Source organism: Borostomias antarcticus (assembly GCF_949987555.1).
Source record: "Borostomias antarcticus genome assembly, chromosome: 2".
In the NCBI taxonomy this organism is placed as follows: domain Eukaryota; kingdom Metazoa; phylum Chordata; class Actinopteri; order Stomiiformes; family Stomiidae; genus Borostomias; species Borostomias antarcticus.
The window spans coordinates 35179826-35198954 of NC_140235.1; the positions used below are offsets into that span (position 1 = coordinate 35179826).

General features: G+C 51.1%; 1 protein-coding gene across 3 annotated transcripts; it reads left to right on the forward strand.

Annotated features, from left to right (window-relative positions):
* On the forward strand, positions 1 to 18583 carry tsc1b (TSC complex subunit 1b). 3 transcript variants are annotated; one of them, XM_084458353.1, is made up of 22 exons: positions 1 to 101; positions 2732 to 2967; positions 3438 to 3541; positions 5138 to 5290; positions 5664 to 5808; positions 6473 to 6627; positions 6769 to 6842; positions 6964 to 7142; positions 7512 to 7630; positions 8782 to 8947; positions 9097 to 9215; positions 9340 to 9439; positions 9626 to 9733; positions 10325 to 11027; positions 12293 to 12336; positions 13525 to 13691; positions 14209 to 14391; positions 14510 to 14620; positions 14771 to 14893; positions 15634 to 15821; positions 16309 to 16482; positions 16827 to 18583. In XM_084458353.1, the coding sequence occupies exons 2-22, from the start codon at positions 2859 to 2861 to the stop codon at positions 17491 to 17493; spliced, it is 3891 nt and encodes a 1296-aa protein (XP_084314479.1). In that variant the 5' UTR covers positions 1 to 101; positions 2732 to 2858; the 3' UTR covers positions 17494 to 18583. The 3 variants fall into 3 exon arrangements, with proteins under 3 accessions (XP_084314479.1, XP_084314481.1, XP_084314480.1); XM_084458355.1 differs by having other exon boundaries at positions 9632 to 9733; XM_084458354.1 differs by lacking the exon at positions 1 to 101 and adding an exon at positions 115 to 184.
* Positions 18584 to 19129: the final 546 nt, after the last annotated feature.

The window sequence follows — 19129 nt, forward strand, 5'->3', positions numbered from 1 at the left end:
GGGGATTAGTTTGCGTACAAGGCAGCGGATGCGGATTGCAGGGGATGGGCTGTGAGGTGTCCAAGATGGCGGCGCCCTGTGGAGTGCAGCTACTCTAACAGGTAAACAGGTCCATTTATTCGTGCTTTTAAATGTCTGATCGGGAATTTCAACCTTAATTACAGTGTTTGGTCAAAGAAAATGTGTAGGTGTACTTTTTGGATGCCCATGCATGAATGTCAAAGGGATGTTTTTTTTCCTCCTCTTCCTTGTCTTGGCTGTCGATAAGTCTTGTTAGCTAATAGGACAGGCAGCTTGGTAAATCTTACTAGATCAGCATCACCGAATACTGATGCTCTTATTTGCAACCATTCTTTCGTGTCAGTGTGCACCCGTTGAAGTTTTATTCACCGTGTCAAGAATGATTTCTGTAAAGATAATCGGATAACGCTACCCGAACCCTATTGTTCCCCTGAGTTGTTTACGACAGTGTGGTCATTCCAGATAACAGCATATAGGCCTACATGCGAGCTAGCTAGCTTATCAAAGCTGTTGAGTCACTACTTGTGAATAACTGCGATCGCATTATCAGACGCATTAAAGAAAATTGTCGTCACTTGGACTATTACAATGCATTTACCTTGCATGCCATTGCAACTTCTTGCTTGCATTATTAGCAGGCTAACCAAGACTGAATCGTAGGTCATTTGTCAATGGGAGCTGAAATAAAGCGGCGGGCTAAGGAACTGTGTAGCTAGTGGCGATGAGATTTGTAGTCTTTATTGTTATTGGGTTGTAGGCCCCACTTTGTACTAAATTCACTCAATATTCTTTCTCCTAAGAGTCAAGTACATTTACGAATCTCTTGATATTTTGCAAGCACAAGTATACAGTTTTTCATTTTTCCTGCAGTAAATCTGAAACGTGCAGCTGGTTAAGAAAACTGAAACAACCTAGTCCAGTTGAAAGTGCAGAGCTTCAAATGTGATGTAGAACGCTACCATTGCTGTCGTGCGCAATTATTTGTGAACGGGAGGAAGAGAGAGTGGTGCTAAAAGCTTGGACACAGACACATCTAATTTCCAGTGTTTACATGGAAGTGCATGGTCTACATAAAGGTTCTTTGTATCCCCTGAGCGTTCCAGGGCTGCCAGGAGTGGCTGTTTAAGGTCACACTGAGGGTTGTTCCTGTTTGTGCTCCTGACAGTGTCCCTGCAAGACACTCAACCATTGAAAACATTCAAATTCAGCACTACACACCCCGGCCCCAACACAAAGCGTTGATTCATAACATTAAGACTAGTGTGGAACTCTGTTTGTGATGCAGCTCTACTCAAGTCAGTGGCGTCCTCTCCTCTTAACAATATTAGAACTTGCACACATGTAGCGGGTAGAACTGTAGTTGGCCTTGGTTTTCTTTCTCTCTTGAAAAACAAATGTAGGCCTATACTTTATTCACTAAAAGGTACTGGTGGTCTGTGCATTTTAGTTGGTATAATTGTTGAGGTTTACTATTTATTGCACTGACCATATTATGAACTCATGATTTACTCAGATTTTCTGTGTGTCCCTCAACTCAGCTGCATGGTGGTCTTTATTGTATAGCGTTGGATAGGCTAGCTGTCCAAAGGGGCTAGCTGTCCAAAGGGGCTAGCTGCCCAAAGGAGAGAGCCCTGAGTGTTGAGACCTCTGCTGCTGATTCATTTGCTCCTGTTGAAGTATTAGCCTAGCGGGCTGGACAGTGCTAACACCCGGCTGATAATGAGCTGTCTATCATGATTATTTATGTGTGTGTGTCAGCTGGGGATTTCGAAGCCTCCTATGGCCTGTTAGGCTTTGAGAGGCTGAGTCACTGAGACAGAGCAGTTTCATAGGGGAAACATTTGCTGACAGGTTATGAAGGCACATTAGCATGACAGAGTGAGAAACTGATTTCATCAGGCCTGTTCTCTCGTAGGGCTGGGTTCAAAAAATCGATTCATCGATTCTGAATCGATCTGAATCAAATGATTCAGAATCGATTCATGAATCCCAAAATCGATCTTTTATTTAATGAATGAATAAATAAATGAAGGAATGAATAGTTCATTAATTCATTCAATGATTCATTCATTCATTCATTTTTGGAAATCAGTATCGATATCCAGCCCTAGTATTGATGTGTTGCATAACTTGGCAGTCATGTAATTAAGGTTACAGCTAAAAAAAAAATCAGGTTTTAGTAACCCTAACTGAATCGATATTGAATTGAATCGAATCTAATCGAATTGAATCGTGATAATTGATTCTTAACCTTGTGAATCGGAATCGAATCGATTCTTGAAATTCGACTCGATACCCAGCCCTATTCTCTCGTGTTAACCAGGTGCTTACAGATGCCTCATGGTGAGCGCAGATGCAACATGGATAGGATTGAGATTTAATGCCTTTTTGTTGCCGTAGGCATAATGTGGTCAGGGCTATTTCTTAAATGGATCACACTGTGTTAAACATGGCATCGAAATGATTGTACTAGATTTCTACATGCTCATGAAAAGCACCAGGGAAGATTCCCTGTTTCAGCTTCTACCTAGGCTCTTTTCTACTGTAGTTTGCCTTTCTGTAAAGTAACAGGTAACAGTAACAACAATGCATTTGCATGACACAGAGCAACCTCATTATGTTCCTCTCAGCTCTTTGGGAGAGGAGAGTCGTGCTGTGAAAGCGTTTGCAAGGTTTGACCTCTGACGTGTGTGCTTGGCTGGACCTACAGTGGTGCCTGGAGACTGTGTTGGCGGGTGGCCCAGGGACCCCTGCAGGCAGGGCAGGACGCTGTGAGAGAGACAACTGGGACCCCCCCCTCCCTCCCCTCCCGGACCCCCAGGTCCAGCACCGCCACCATGGCTAGGGAGCAGCCCAACGTGGGGGACCTCCTCCCGCTCCTGGAGAGCTCCGACCTGCGCCAGCTGGAGGAGATCAAAGGCCTTATCAACGAGCACCTCAGCACCGGTAACAACAACTCGCTTTCTCTCCCTCGACATCGTTTTTTATCGAGAGGCGCAATATGTCGGCAATCATTTTAATCATATCATTACAGATGTTAGTCATTTTTTAATATATCGGTATCGGTCCGATGTGCAAAACAGGGCCAGCTGATAATAATTTCTGTCCAGCTGCTGTTGTGTGTGTTATTTTTGAGAGGAAACAATGCTTTTCAAACAAGGCTTTTCCAAATGTTTTGGAAATAGAGACAGTTTTTACGTGGTTTTCAATATGTATAACGTTTGATTATCATAGAAACATGTTTCTATACAGATCATAACGATATCGGTAAATATCGGTTATCGGCCATGAGAGCAATGTTAATATCTGTTATCGGTATCGGCCAAAATGGTCATATCGGTGAATCCCTAGTTTTTTTTAACTTGGGTGACTGTCATGTACCACACGTGTGATCTGATCTCTTCCTGGTCCGGCAGAGCGAGGGTCCATGCTGCTGAACGGACTGGTGGACTACTTTCTGGAAACCAACTCCCCCCAGGCCATGCATATCCTCTCCTCTGTCAGAGAACCACATGACAAGGTGAGGAGAGCCGCTCCACGACCCTACGAAGAGGCGTATCCCTCCACCCCCTATATACACCATCTTGTGTATACACTGTATCTATCTAGTGTATATAATGTCACTATATTCAAGAATCATGATCTGTTTATTGTCCGTGTATATGGTTCACAGGACAGGACAGTACAAAGATACAACATTGCAAATGCAGTACAAAAACAGTGCAAATACAAAATGCAGTGTAATGTTCAAATTATGATATACTGTTAAAAAAAAAAAAAGGGAGGCACAAATGCAATTTACGTACTAATGGACTGTGGTGAATGTAGAGTGTGTGTGTGTGTGTGCAGAGAGTAGTGTGGTAGATGAGCGGTATAACATACAGTGTGTGCAATGTGTGTGCCGTTGAGGTGCAATCAGAGGTCGTGTGCGAGTGGTGCAGCAGGGGGTATAGAGTCAGTGGGGGGGGGTGTCGTGGGGGGATTCAAACCTTGTTGATGAGTCTGATGGTCGTGGGAAAGAGGATGTTTTTGTGGAATGTTGACCCGTTCCCGATGGACCGCAGTCTCCTGCCAGAGGGGAGTGGGTCAAAGAGACCGGGATGGGAGGGGTCGGCCACGATCTTATTGGCCCATTTTAGGGTCCTGGAGGCGTGCAGGTCCTGTAGGGGTGACAGTCTACAGCCGATCACCCTCTCAGCAGAGCGGATGATGCGCTGCAGTCTGGCCCTTGGCCTTGTCTGTTGTGGCTGAGAGCCAGATGGTGATGGAGGAGGAGAGGATGGACTCGTTGATGGAGGTGTAGAAGAGCACCATCATTGCCTTTGGCATGTTGAATTTCTTCAGCTGCCTGTCCTCTGGGGTGTATAGTGTATAGAGTATAGTTTATGACAGATGACAGTATATCCCCCCGGGATTATTTGTATTAGCATGTACATAATACATCCATGCCTCTATTTGTATAGTTTTTGTGTAATATGTAATTATTTGTTTAACAAATTTCACTGTACCTTGTACATGTTGAATTTCTTCGGCTGCCTCTGGAAGTACATGCTCTGCTGTGCTTTTCTGGTGAGGGAGCTGATGTTCAGCCCCCAGGTCCTGGGACATGGTGGTGCCCAGGAAGGGGGAGGAGTCAACAGTGGTCACTGTGGTGTATAGTTTATGACAGATGACAGTATATCCCCCCCAGGATTATTTATATTAGCATGTACATAATACATCCATACCTGTATTTGTATAATTTTGTGTAATATGTAATTATTTGTTTAAGAAATGTCACTGTACATTGTACCTCTAGCCTATGTTTACTGCTATGTATATATTCTTAGCCAATAGACAAACATTTTCCAGGAGCTTGCTCGATCGTTTCGTTGAGAGGGGTCCGGGAAGAATTTTTATAGCTCACTTTTCTGGCCCCCGGGTGAAACAGTTTTTTTGCTTCCCTCTAGAATATGTAGGGGTGGGACCTATGCCCACCCTCTCATTGCTCTCTGTAAAGCATATGAAATGCGCTATATAAATAAAGTTTGATTTGATACCCTGTACTATATACATATGACAAATAGAAATCCCCTCCCCTGTTTACCGTTTCTTCATTTGTCCCCTTTTACTTCAGCACCTACTGGAAAAGATGAACGAGAGCATGAGCAGACAGGCGTGCCGGCTGCCCACGCTGAGCCTCCTGGGACACGTAGTCCGCAGGCAGCCCTCCTGGATCCACAAGATCGCCCGCTACCCCCTGCTGCTCTCGCTGCTCAAATGCCTCAAGGTAGGAGAGGGGGGGGTCGCAGTCAGTCATCAGAGATCTGCTGAAGAGGAAAATCATTTATTGAAACTCCTACCGACTCTTGTCTTGATGCTCGCCCCAGTGAGATTCAGTGATTCGATTCAGTGATTTGATTCAGTGATTTGACTCAGTGATTTGATTCAGTGATTCGATTTAGTCATTTGATTCAGTTATTTGATTCAGTTATTTGTGATTGAGTGATTTGATTACGGGATTTGATAGTAACCAGACTCATTCAGAAATAAATTGTTAGTCATCCCTCATGTCTATTTATGGAGTAGTTCGTTCATATTATCATGATAAGACGAGTCAGGTGAATTTGTACCTTTTGGTCCTGTCCTCGTTCCCCTGACAGACTGACTCCGACGTGGTGGTCCTGATAACTGGGGTCCTGGTGCTGATCACCCTGCTACCCATGATCCCCCAGGCTGGGAAGCAGCACCTCTACGAGTTCTTCGACATCTTCGGACGCCTGGCATCCTGGAACCTGAAGAACCCAGGTGAGAACGTCACACTCTGCGATGTCCGGAAAAGGTTTCGCTAATAAATATCACTCGGTTCGTTTTGGTGTATTGGCAAGATAGAAATGAATGATACTGACTTCATTTCATTTCAAACCTTTATTTATACGCGTAAAGCACTGAGGTTTCCCTTATTTACAGTGTTGACGAGTTCACAGAAATACACAAATAACAACAGAACAAATACAATATACAATAATAATAAATTGTTTGCTGTAAACCTCCGTCCAGCGGAGGACTATGTGTTGTCTCTGGAAACAGAGCGATGTTTTCAGTGGTAGTCTGATCGGCGAAATATGGTAAATGGACTGCACTTATATAATGCTTTTATTCATAGTGCTTTACAATGGCCTCTCATTCAGCCAATTCACACACATTCACACACCAATGGTGGCAGCTGCCATGCAAGGTGCAAGCCTGATTATTGGGAGCACGTTGAGGTTCAGTGTCCTGCTCAGGACACTACGGGGGGTTCGAACAGCGACCCTACAATCACCTGACGACCCGCTCTACCTCCTGAGCCACAGCTGTCATTTCAACATTCAGTTTGCAAATAGCCTACAATGCACACGAGGAACTTGACCATAGCCGGTCGCTCACGCGCGTCTCGGCCGCCCGACGCGGCGCGTTCTCGTCCCCCCAGGCCACGTCTCGGAGGTGTACCTGATCCACCTGCACGCCAGCGTGTACTCGCTCTTCCACCGCCTGTACGGCATGTACCCCTGCAACTTCGTCTCCTACCTGCGCTCGCACTACAGCATGAAGGAGAACATGGAGACCTTCGACGAAGTCGTCAAGGTCAGACTTCCCCGCGCTATCGCCGTGCCCGGTGTTATTGTATCGATTTCACCTCAGGAAGTGTGAATCATCCATCTTTTCTGGATTGATTTTAAGCCTCCCCCGACATCACCCCCCCACTCAATTTTCTCCTTTTTCCAGCCAATGCTGGAGCACGTTCGAGTTCACCCTGAGCTGGTGACCGGAACCAAGGACCATGAGCTGGACCCCACCAGGTAGACACCCGTTCCTCGCTGTCCTCGGTTGTTGTTGTTTATTTTCGTTGTTGTTGTTTATTTTCGCGAGAGCGGAGTTGCCCTCCCTGCATATAGAGATGTTTCTCCCATCCCTCTGCAGGTGGAAAAGGTTCGAGATCCACGACATCGTCATAGAGTGTGCCAAAGTGTCTCTGGACCCCAAGGAGGCATCCTGCGAGGAGGGCTACGCTACCATGCCCGATAACTTCTACCCCCACCTGCAGCTCCGCCCCCAAGACTGCACCTCCAGCCCGCACACCGACTTCTACAGCAGCTACGGTCAGACCACACCCCCCTGTCTCCCCCCACACCTCCCACTCAGGGATATGAACCATTATGTCACTTGGACTGGCTCACTCAATGTGTTACTGTGTTAAACGCTGTTCATGACTGGAATTTGTTTTCGGCTAGTCGAACATTCCACAGGCTGTCATCCGAACGGATGTGTTCCTGTCTTGTTTACCTGCCGGGCACATTAGTTGGTTTGTGAGGACGTGTCATGAGGACATTATGATGTCATATTAGCGATAACAGTGGCGAACGGACGGATGATGTCACACATCAGCCTAGAGTGAGCCATGGCACATCAACCTGAAAGAGCAATGGTTTCTCTCTCTCTCTCTCTCTCTCTCTCTCTCTCGTCCACAGGAAGCTCCTCTTCCACCCCGTTCTCGACCCCCCGGCAGCCCCTCCCCCCACCACTGTCCCTGCCCCCTTTCTCAGGGACTCAGTCCTCCTACCGCAGTCCGCAGACCTCCAGACGCCAGGTAAGAAGACCCCTGAGGCTTTTGCTCACCGCCACCGACCCCCTTCTCTCAGACTCACCGATTGGTCGTCGGAGTGGGAGCCAGTGGCAGAGGCCGCGGTCGCCTTCTGCTCACCGCTTGTTGTTGAGCACCGGGGGTTGTTTACACATGATGTATATGGCCTGTGACAGACGCTGTTAGTCAATCGTTTGTCCCCGGGCCTTCGCCCCCCCCCCCCCGCCCTCCTCCTCCTCCTCCTCCTCCTCCTCCTGGCCTGATGAATCACCCCCTTGTTTTCAAACGGGGCAGGGAGGGGACGGAGCGCGGCAGGAAGCAGAGAGGGAGGAAAGGCTTTGAGTCATCGGAGCAGGCAAGCTTGCGACAGGAGTGTCAGGCCTTAGACGCAGAACACACACAGACACACACACACCTCCCCCCTGTCCTGCCAGTCAACAGTGGTCTGTCGCGGGGGCCGGTTGCTCTGGCGATCTGACTCAGGCAGTGGGGGTCCCCGTGTTGCCCAGGCCCGGGGGTCTGTCTGCCGTCCGAGTAGAAAACACATCTGACCCAGGACGACCGAAGACCCACTTAGACCGGCTTTCTCTGTCAGAAGGGAACAGGCCGTTTCTCGTTTCTCTGCTACAGACTGCAGTCAGGCGTCTGCCGGGCGCCGGGTCACACTACAGGATTTTTGGGACGATTTATCCCTGATTCAGCCCTCCCGACAATCGGAGGAGAAATCTGGTCTGGAACGTTGGTCGGTACCGATGTTCAGCCCAGATGATCTTGTAATGTGAGGGGTTTACAGATCCAATCTTAAACCTCCCGATCGGCTCGCAGACCCATCAGGGCCGCACCAGTAATATCAAACATGTTTGACATTTAAGATTATTACGTCACTACTTTGCAAGCGAGACAGCAAGACCGCGGGCACCATAAGATCCTGTAGTGTGTGATGAGCCATTATTTTCAAATCTTGTCGTGTGTGCATGTTTGAGATTCACGAGAAGAACATCTGTTAAGATTCTCCTTACATGCGCGATGCAACCCGATATCAAAATCGGTTAGGATTTTAAATATCCTGTAGTGTGAGTCCGGCATTATATATCTGGACATCTCTTCATTGCTACAGTGTGTGCTTATTCTAACCCCCCCCCCCCCCCCCCTCCCAGAACTCCAGCTGTGAACTCAACTCTGCTTGTGGGGGGAAGGACCCCCTGTGGAGCCCCTCCTCCTTGTGCGGCATGGCCACGCCCCCGTCCTCCAGGGGAATGTCACCCAACCCCGAGCTGTCCCACAGTGCATCTCACCTCCCAGGACGCTTCCACTGCACGTCAGGTCAGTCGACTGCTTTCCAGAGATCGTTGTTGACCGCCGTGACGACCGCCGCGGCTATCGTGTTTGTCTAGGGGACAGCCCCGCTCGGTCGAGGGGGGGTTTCTAACGCGTGGCGTTCGGTCGCTTTGTCTTGTCTCATGAAACCGAAGGCGGGAAAGGAACGCCCGCCTCCTCCAGCACGCCGGCCACCTGCTCCCCGCCCACCACCCTGTCTGACGAGTTCCCCGTCGCCCCCCTGCCCCCCAGAGACGCCAGCCCCCCACGGAAGGTAAGACCACCGTCTTAACCCCCCCCCCCCCCCCCCCCCCCCCCGGTAAGTACCGAACCTTGTGGTTCAGAACGAGAACTAAACAACATGGTGCCAGTCGATAAGAACGCTGTTTTATCCACAGGACGCCGGAGCGGCGGAAGCCTCCAAACCCGGCCTGGTGAAACAGGAACCCGTGAGAGAACACGAGAACGACGGCGAGGGGGAAGGGATCAACAACAGAGGTCAGAGGTCATGCGGTGTTTTTCGGCCTCGTCTAGTAGTTTCCGTTTGAGCGTCGTGCTGTTAAAGGGTTAAATGTATCGTTAGCCGAATGTGTCTGAGCGTGTAGCGTGACTCTTGACTTTAATATGACTTAGTGTTTGTGGATGTGACTTTTAGTCCTCTCTGGTGTCCCCTGTCTTACCCAGACGCAGGCGGCGTTGAGAGCGTGTCCATGACGCTGACTCAGCTGTCCTTCTTCATGAAGGAGCAGGAGCTGGAGCTGCAGATGAGAACGGAGAAGGAGAGGGAGGAGGGTGAGTCGCCCGGCTCTGCGCCTCCAACGCGGCTACCGCTAACGACTACCGCTCATGGCTACCGCTAACGGCTACCGCTAATCCTCCGCGTAGATTTGCCTCTTGCGTTTCCTCTCGCCTCTCTCGTAATGCTGCGATTGTGAGGAGGAAAGGTTCGGCACGTTGTTTTGAATCACCTTCTAGAGATGTAACGGTGTGAACATTTTATATCAAGATTATAGTGACCAAAATTATCATGGTTATCAGTATTATCGCGGTAGTGTAAAATGTGTTGAAAATTTCTAAAACTACCGATAAACACGCTGAAATAATTTTTATATTGAAAACCACCGATAAAATTAGCAGCACTGCACTTTTTTGTGCATAAACACTAAAATAATGTGTTTTTGAGACTGTTGCTAGCTTTGGCTGATGCTGGACAGTATTTACAGTTTTTCAAAAGCGGGGCAATCAAACATGGTTTTAATGATCATTTTATCACGATAAATGTAATCAAATTGAATCATGGTTTATCATTATACCGGTTATCGTTACATCCCTATCACCTGGGGGAGCGTTTGTTTTGAATCACCTTCTGTCCCCCGCCTCCAGCGGCCTTCACAGAGGAGCTTCTGAAGATCACGGAGGATCAGAGAGACCTGGCCGGCCTGAGGGGGTTCGACTCGCCCTTCTACCGCACCACCGAGACCCTCACGGGCCCCCAGGAGAAGCTCCTGTCCAACCCCCAGCCGGGAGGGCCGGCCGGGGACCCCCACAACACCACGTCCACCCCAGACAAGGCCGACAGTCTGCTGGGGCCCGGGGGTGGAGGAGGAGGAGGGGGAGGAGGAGGAGGAGGAGGAGGGGGAGGAGGAGGAGGGGGAGGAGGAGGGGGGGTGGACAGCAGCAGGGTGTCAGCCCTGGAGCATTCCTGGTCCTTCCAGCCTGTCTTCTCCCCCATCGAGCACCCCGCCCTGGGCCACCTCGCCCCCAGGAGCCCCTCGGCCCCGGAGGACGAGGCGGCCAAGTTCGGCCTGTTCTCCCCCAGCCCCTGCAAGAACCCCTCCCTGCCCTACGAGGCCCTGTTCGACCTGGCGCTGCCCAGGGCCGCCTCCCTCTTCGTGGGGAGGAGGACGTCCGAGGCGGTGACCCGGGCTGCCCTGGAGCGGCTGGGGGGCGGGGGGGAGGGGCCGGAGGACGGGAGGGAGGGGGAGGGGGCGGAGGAGGGCGAGGGGGCGGTCTCGGCCTCCCCCCTGGAGGTGCTGGATCTCCTCGTTCAGCAGGGGAGCGACGCCCACGACAAGGTGCTCAAGAGGTGAGCCATCTATCTAGGTCACATGACTGTGACCAATAGAATCACATTTATTAGTCATGTGCAACAAGTACGGGTACATTGGAATTCGTGTAACCCCTTGTCCTTACAGCATCTGATCAGTGCTAATCCATTCCTCATTCCAGTCCTAGCTACTCAGCTCCCAAACTGGCAATTTACTATCCGTCGTCTAGCAGTCTATCAGTATCATCCTCATCTACTTATCCCATCCAATCACAGATAACTGTGTCTGTGTCCATGTTGTAGGCAGTGCAGTTAGATAACGTTCAAGTATATAGTTGTGCATAGGAGATCTGTTAGGAGCTTGAAATACATCCAGCCATCCACTTTCCCGGCGACGTTGCCATCTTAATTTACCGTCACCGACATAATTTCCCGTCGTTGCCAGTAAAAACAACACGACCGTGTTCTCTGGATGTACACACAGTTCCAGAACACCAGTCCTGTGTGGGTTTGGGTCGTGGGGAATGGAGGGAAAAAGGCAGTGTTTTTGATCTGGAGCTCACTTTGCAGAACTGGGCTGGGCTCTTTCCAGTCCATTGCCTTGGCCCACGGGAAACAGCCTTTGGTTGAGAACAACTACAGGCATTGTCTGACACTACATTCCCCCCTACTCCCCCCCCCCCCCCTCCTCTCCCACACACACACACACACACACACACAGACACACACACACCGTCCTTCCCGAGCCAGCAGTACAACAAGCAGAGACTGTCAGCAGCGTTGGAGCTGTGCAGAGAACAGTCTGGCTTTGCTCATCCCATCCCCCCACTTTTGAATGTCTTCCCTGAAGCGGACTTTCTGGAGGGATTGCAGTAGTCATAGACAGGGAGCCCTCATACATGGGAAGGTGTGTGTGTGTGTGCGTCTCTCTCTCTCCCCCCCTCTCTCTCTCTCTCTTCTTCTCTCTCCCCCTCTCTTCATCTCTCTCTCTTCCTTTCTCTCTCTCTCTCTCTTTCTGTCTCTCTCCCCCCGTCTTTCTCTCTCTCTCTCTCTCTCTCTCTCCCCTCCCTCTCTCTCTATCCCCCCTTCTCTTCCTCTCTCTCCCTCTCTTTCTCTCTCCCCCTCTTTTCTTCTCTCCCCCTCTCTCTCTCTCTCTCTCTCTCTCCCTCCCTCTCTCTCTCCTCCCTTCTCTTCCTCTCTCTCTCTCCCTCCCCTCTCTCCCTCTCTCTCTCTCTCTCCCTCCCTCCCCTGAATGGGGGAACTCCTTGTCGTGTCTCTCTAACCCACACCATTCTCTCTTCCAGATTACCTTTGCCAAGCAAGTCAGCTGACTGGACACACTTTGGAGGTAAACAACCGTCCAGAACCAGAGAACACTGGGTCACCAGAGAACCAGGGAACACTGGGTCACCAGGGAACACTGGGTCACCAGAGAACCAGGGAACACTGGGTCACCAGAGAACCAGGGAACACTGGGTCACCAGAGAACCAGGGAACAGTGTGTCACCAGGGAACCAGGGAACAGTGTGTCCAGGGTGTGTCCAGGGTCCACTGATAAGACCCTGGGCAAGCGCTGCAGTGTTGATGTAGTTCCGTAGAGACAGAGACCAGTGTGAGACCGTAGGCCCGTTCCTTTTAACACCAATTCAGCCACAAGAGCCGACTTGACGTTCCCACACACACACACACACACACACACACACACACACACACCTACACACACACACACGCCTACACCTACACACACTCTCTCTCACACACACACACACACACACACACACACACACACACCTACACACACTCTCTCTCTCACACACACACACACACACCTACTGTACACCTACACACACTCTCTCACACACATACACACCTACACACACACTCTCTCTCACACACACACACACCGTGTTCGAGGCTCTCGGGAGTACGGTTCTAATTGTTGAAAGAGAAACGGAGTGGATGTTCTTCCGCGCTACGAGAGAGAGATCCTCTCTCTCTCTCTAATGACGTCCAGCTGCTGATCACAGTAAAAGTGCCCGTTGTGTCTTCGCCAAAACTCCCTGCCAAGCCAAAACACTGGAATTCAATGAGCCTCTGTGGTTATGCAAGTTATAGAAGTCATGTATTTTTGATTGCGTGTGAGACAAACTCCACGGAGAACTTGTGGTTTGCTTACGCAAACTCCTTCAGATGACTCTAGGGGCCTCGGTCTCCAAGATGATCCAGGATTTTCTCTGCATGCACACTCAGAAATGAATAAGACAGATGAAAGATGATCGTGCAGGGTACAGTATAGCACAGGAGCTCCTCATTAGCTGTAATGAAGCCAAGCGCAGACATGCGCTCTATTATCATGCATGTGATTCAAGACATTGAGGGGCTGTAGAGTCACAGCATGGGAACTACAACGTCGTACAGCGTGCAGAGTTCGCCCCCAAAACCGCCGTCTCTTTTTTGTGAATTCCCTGATGGTTAACCCTCTCCCTGCCAATGCACCCCCCCCCCTCTCCGCCCACCCCCCCCCCCCCCCCCTCAGGCTCGGCTCCGTTGGACGAGCTGCACACACTGCGCAGCCAGCTGCTCCTGCTGCACAACCAGCTGCTGTACGAGCGCTACAAGAGGGAGCAGCACGCCGTCCGCAACCGCCGCCTCCTCCGGCGCATCATCAACGCCACCGCCCTGGAGGAGCAGAACAACGCCATGGTAACCGTGCACGTCTGTCACAGAGGATGAATTTTTAGACGGAGAGGCGGTCAGAAATCATCCGCCAGGCAAAATGAGTTAACTGTATGGTGTCATGTACTGGAATAGAATCCTATATATCAATGAGTTGTTAACTGTATGATGTCATGTACTGTAATAGAATCCTAGTAATCTGTGAACGACCACTAATCCTCTGTGTGCGTGTCCTTTGTGTGTGTGTGCGTGTCCTTTGTGTGTGTGTGTGCGTGTCCTTTGTGTGTGTGTGTGTTTGTGTGTGCGCGTGTCCTTTGTGTGTGTGCGTGCACGCGTGCGTGTGTGTGTCCTTTGTGTGTGTGTGTGTGCGTGTGTCCTTTGTGTGTGTGTGCGTGTGTGTATGCGTGTCCTTTGTGTGTGTGTGTGTGCATGTCGTTTGTGTGTGCATGTGTGTGTGTGTGTGTCCTTTGCGTGTGTGCATGTGTGTGTGTGTGTGTGTGTCCTTTGTGTGTGTGTGTGCGCGCGTGTGTGTGTGCGAGCGCAGAAGGCCCAGCTGAGCCTGCAGAGCGTGGACATGGTGTCCCTGCGGGAGAGCCTTGTAGTGGAGCAGCAGCGCTACCGTCAGCTGTGGGCGGACCGCGAGGCCGTGGTCACCCGGCTCCACGCCCAGGTCCGCCAGCTGCAGCAGGGCCGCGACGACTTCTACACCAAGACCCAGGAGCTGCAGGTACGCACCGCCGGCCACGCCCACACGACACGCCCCCTCCCTCCAACGTGTCGCACGGCAACTTAACCCCGCCCCCCCGTCGCCTAACTGAACGGCGGCAATGTGTTTGGCTGTCCAGATCAAGCTGCAGGAGTACCAGAAGACGATGGGTGAGCTGGAGGCGGAGCTACAGAGGGCCAATAACAAGGTGTACCACATGGGTCACCTGCTCAACCAGATGACCGTCAAGGTAAGGAGGAGTCTGTCGTTTGATTGGCAGAACCGGACCCCCTGTGGATTCGCCGTGAGCCTAGAATATTCTCTCCAGCAGTCGGCAGCTAGTCTTGTTGTTGTTGTCGTTGTTGTGTTTGTCATTGCTCGTCCTCTGCGTCCCCCTCAGCTGAGCAGCAGCGAGAGCACCCAGCAGCAGATGAGCTTCCTGAACAAGCAGCTGCTCCTCCTGGGGGAGGCGCACAAGCTGTGCATGCAGGAGTTAACCCACGCGGGCCCCGACGACACCAAGGTAGGGAGGGAGAGGGAGCGGGAGTCCAGCGCCAGCGTCTATCCCTGGCCACGCGTCGCCGGCGTAGCGTTAGGGTTATGATGTGCATCGTCGTATCTCCCAGGAGGTCATATCTTCTAGGAGGTCATATTTCCCAGGAGTCATATCTCCCAGGAGGTCATATCTCCCAGGAGGTCATATCTCCTAGGAGGTCATATCTCCCAGGAGTCATATCTCCCAGGAGGTCATATCTCCCAGGAGGTCATATCTCCCAGGAGGTCATATCTCCCTGGAGGTCATATCTCCCAGGAGGTCGTATCTCCCAGGAGGATATATTTCCCAGGAGTCATATCTCCCAGGAGGTCATATCTCCCAGGACTCATATCTCCCAGGAGGTCATATCTTCTAGGAGGTCATATCTCCCAGGAGTCATATCTCCCAGGAGGTCATATGTCCCAGGAGGTCATATGTCCCAGGAGGTCATATCTCCCAGGAGGTCATATCTCCCAGGAGTCATATCTCCCAGGAGGTCATATCTCCCCGGGGGTCATATCTCCCCGGAGGTCATATCTCCCAGGAAGTCATATCTCCCAGGAGTCATATCTCCCAGGAGTCATATCTCCCAGGAGGTCATATCTCCCTGGAGGTCATATCTCCTAGGAGGTCATATCTCCCAGGAGTCATATCTCCCAGGAGTCATATCCGAGTTTGACGCCGCGCTCTCCTCCCTACCTCCGCTATCCCCCCCCCCCCCCGTGCAGGAGGCCCAGATGGTGAAGGCGTCGTGGGGGAAGGAGGTGGAGAGGCTGAGGCAGGGCCTCCTCCAGCAGGGCCAGAGGCTGGAGGCGGCGCAGCAGCGGGTGCTGGAGCTGGAGGCCCTGCTCTCCAAGAAGGAGCACCTCATCGCCGAGCAGAAGAAGTTCCTGGAGGACGTCAAGGGCCAGGCCAAGTAGGAGACGTTTAGAAGCCCTTTTCGGTGTCTGCGTTCCCACGCTGAATGTTTGCCGAGATGACGAAAAAACTAGCGTTTTTTTTTTATGACTTAAATTTTATTGAGCGTTTTCCTTTTGAGCACAGAACTTAAGACATATCTTAAACACACAATCAGAGTTGAAAACACAAGTCCAAACATTTTGAAAAAATGAGACGAGCGTTTTTGATTGGCCGGCGGCACTTGATCTGTATCCTGCTCCATATGCCGGCGCAAAGCCAGCGATGAGATCAGTCTCTCTGGATGCTGGTTGAGCTTTGCATGCTGGGAGTATGTTAGCTATGCATCTCTCAACGTTATCAGTATTTGTCCGTGTGAATTGATGTGATGTGTGTGTGCATGTGTGCGTGTGTGTGCATGTGTGTGTGCATTCGTGTGTGTGCATGTGTGTGTGCGTGCTTGTGTGCATGTGTGTGTGCATGTGTGTGTTTGTGTGTGTGCGCAGGGGTGAGCTGCAGGCGTCCGAGAGCAGGAACCAGGCCCAGAGGAGAGTGACCCAGCAGCTGCAGACCGAGCTGCTGCAGCTCTACAGCCGGCTAGAGATGGAGACCCCCGCCTGCACCTCCACCTCCCACGCAGCAGGGGGCAGCACCGAGGCCTGCGCTCCCATCCAGTCCAGGTGAGACGGCGTTCCAAGTCTCGTTTTGTAACGATCGGCTCCACGCAAGGCGAGGTCGGGGATTCCCGAGTGAACCCGGTCCTGCAAACGCGCAGAGCGTCTAGCTAGTGTCTTTTTTTTATTCATATTCTTATTGTGTGATGTTATGTCTGTTGGGACATAATTGTGTGATGTTATGTCTGTATATTGTGATGTTGTCCGCACACTGTGATGTTGCATGTTGTCCAGCGCACTCAAGTTGAGGCTATTTTAATTTTAATTTTGTTGTACCTCGGCACAATGACAGTAAAGACATTCTATTCTATTCTAAATCTCCTCTCCGTCTCCCCTGTGTGTAAACCCAGTGTCACGGCGCCAGATGGACCAATGAAAACCTGCCCTGACGAGGGGTCTGGCGACAGACCACCCCCGCGGGGTAACTGCAGCACTTTATCGCCAGGGCAACCCACGGCGAACCCCCCCAAGATGACCAACTCCGTCAACGGCGACCAGGGCGCCCCCCCTCCTCCGCCCTCCCTGGTGGAGCCCTCCCCGTCCTGCCCCCACACCCCCCTCGCCCCCGCGCCTCACCCCGACCCCGCCCCCGTCACCGTGGGCTCCTACCCCAGCGCCAAGAGCTTCCTGGGCATGCGGGCGCGGGAGCTCTTCCGCAACAAGAGCGAGAGCCAGTGCGACGATGAGGGGGGGGAGGAGGAGAGACCGTCACCCCCCGCCCCCCGGCTGGCGGGCCTGGCCCACGGCCTGAAGACTGAGCTGTGCGTGGAGCCCCCCGTCGCCCCGGACCCCGCCCCCGGTACCCCGGCGCCCAAGCAGGGCGGCCCTCTCACTGTGCCCGCCAAGGAGCCCACCCCGGCCGAGCCCCGGCAGAGGCCCGGCAGCCAGGCCAGCCCCCGGAAGAAGGCCGGGGCGGCGGGCGGCCCGGGGAGGGCGGCGGCTGGTGGCGGCGCGCGACCGAGGCAGCAGCAGCTACGGATCATGGACTACAACGAAACACACCATGAGCACAGCTAGAGACTCAGACCCGGAAGAGAGAGAGAGAGGGGAGGAGGAGGAGGAGGAGGATGAGGAAGGAGGAGGAGGAAGGAGGAGGAGGAGGAGTGTTGCCGCGCCGGAAGAGTGACTGGAGAAAAAGCTACAAGCCTAGAACAGCAAAAGAGTACAAAACAAAACTCTTTTGAATTCAGTGTTATTTGTTCCGTTCCTCTGAGTGGACAGCAGGATTTTTTATGCTTCGATTAGATCCAAAGAGCGTCAGTGAGGATAGAACCGGCTCTAGATGCACCAACCCTGTCTATCTGGCTTAGTTAAGGCTTGTTTAGAGACACCCTTCAGAGGCCATTTTAGAAATCTGTTACATCATGACAGGTTTAAAAGACCTCTTCAAAACGCATTTGACAAGTATGAAACACTACGGATGAGAGACTGAGCGTGTGAATTATTTATGTTTTGGGTTTTTTGGGGCCGTGCAAGGGTAGAGGTGAGGCTGATTGTCTGGCTTGAGCAGCGAGTACTGATGGGGTGTGAAGGGACGATTTGGCGGGCGTGCCCAAGCGTGGGAGCCTCTATGACTCCAGCCAGGCCGCTGTGTGTGAGGAGGACCCTGTCGGTGAGAGGGGTGCAATAGAGGTAAGCTATGTAGGAAGAGTGACCGCTTTTCCATGTGTTAATCATTCACTGCAGCAATGTTCATAGTGTCCAAGAAGGAGCAAGTGTGTGTTTGCAAATGTCCACGTTTGCAGGTGTATGTGAATGAAAGATGATGTTTCCTGTGAGTCGCAATGAGAACGAAGAGTGCAACATTTAGAAATACTGTTTTTATTCCTTTTTTGGGGGGAAGTATTTATTGATTACCAAGTCATTTTGCCCTTGCCAAGATGCTTTGCGACCTGTAGAGGGAATGTTTGAGGTCACGAGTGCAATATCCATCATTTGTTTTCCTTTTACAGTATTGATGAGTTACTGAAACATAAGCTACCTGTAGCTTTTAACCGTGGAACATTGACACTGGCATTAGAGTCAGAGACATGCAAAAAAAAAAGTCCCTGCAGTTGTCAACTGGGCACGGAATGGTACTCATGGTAACATATCTTGAATCTGAATCTCTGTATCTGATGTGAGAAATGGTTTACATGAACCCGACGTGTATTGAGCATTTTAGGTTCAAGTTTAAATTCATTGAATGTGCCAAAACAAGGACCACCATTTCAAAATGGCCGAACCCCAAAAAGTGTTCTTTCTCCAGTTGATGTGTTTGTATAGCGTAAGGGTGTCTCTCAGAAGAGCTGAGAACTGTGTTCTGGATACACGTAGAGAGCAATGAAAGGATGTGAATCTGACAAATAAGTAACAGCTAAATCCTTCTTTTCAGATGACCTATGGCGGTCAGACGTTGAATTGACCCGTTTTCCATTCGGTAAAGAATTGCTACGTTCAATTTATTTTGGGGAATATGAATCCTGTTGTCCACTGGGAACTCTGTCATTCCTTCTGCCTCGCTATCTAAAGCATGTTCAACAATCCACTCTAAACGCCAACAACAGGAAGTACAACCAACCAAGACAGAAGGTACAATCAGAGCGAACTGAATCAAGAGCTTGAACTGGGAATCCGTTTGGAGCTGAATGTTTTGGAAAAAAGGCAAAAAAAA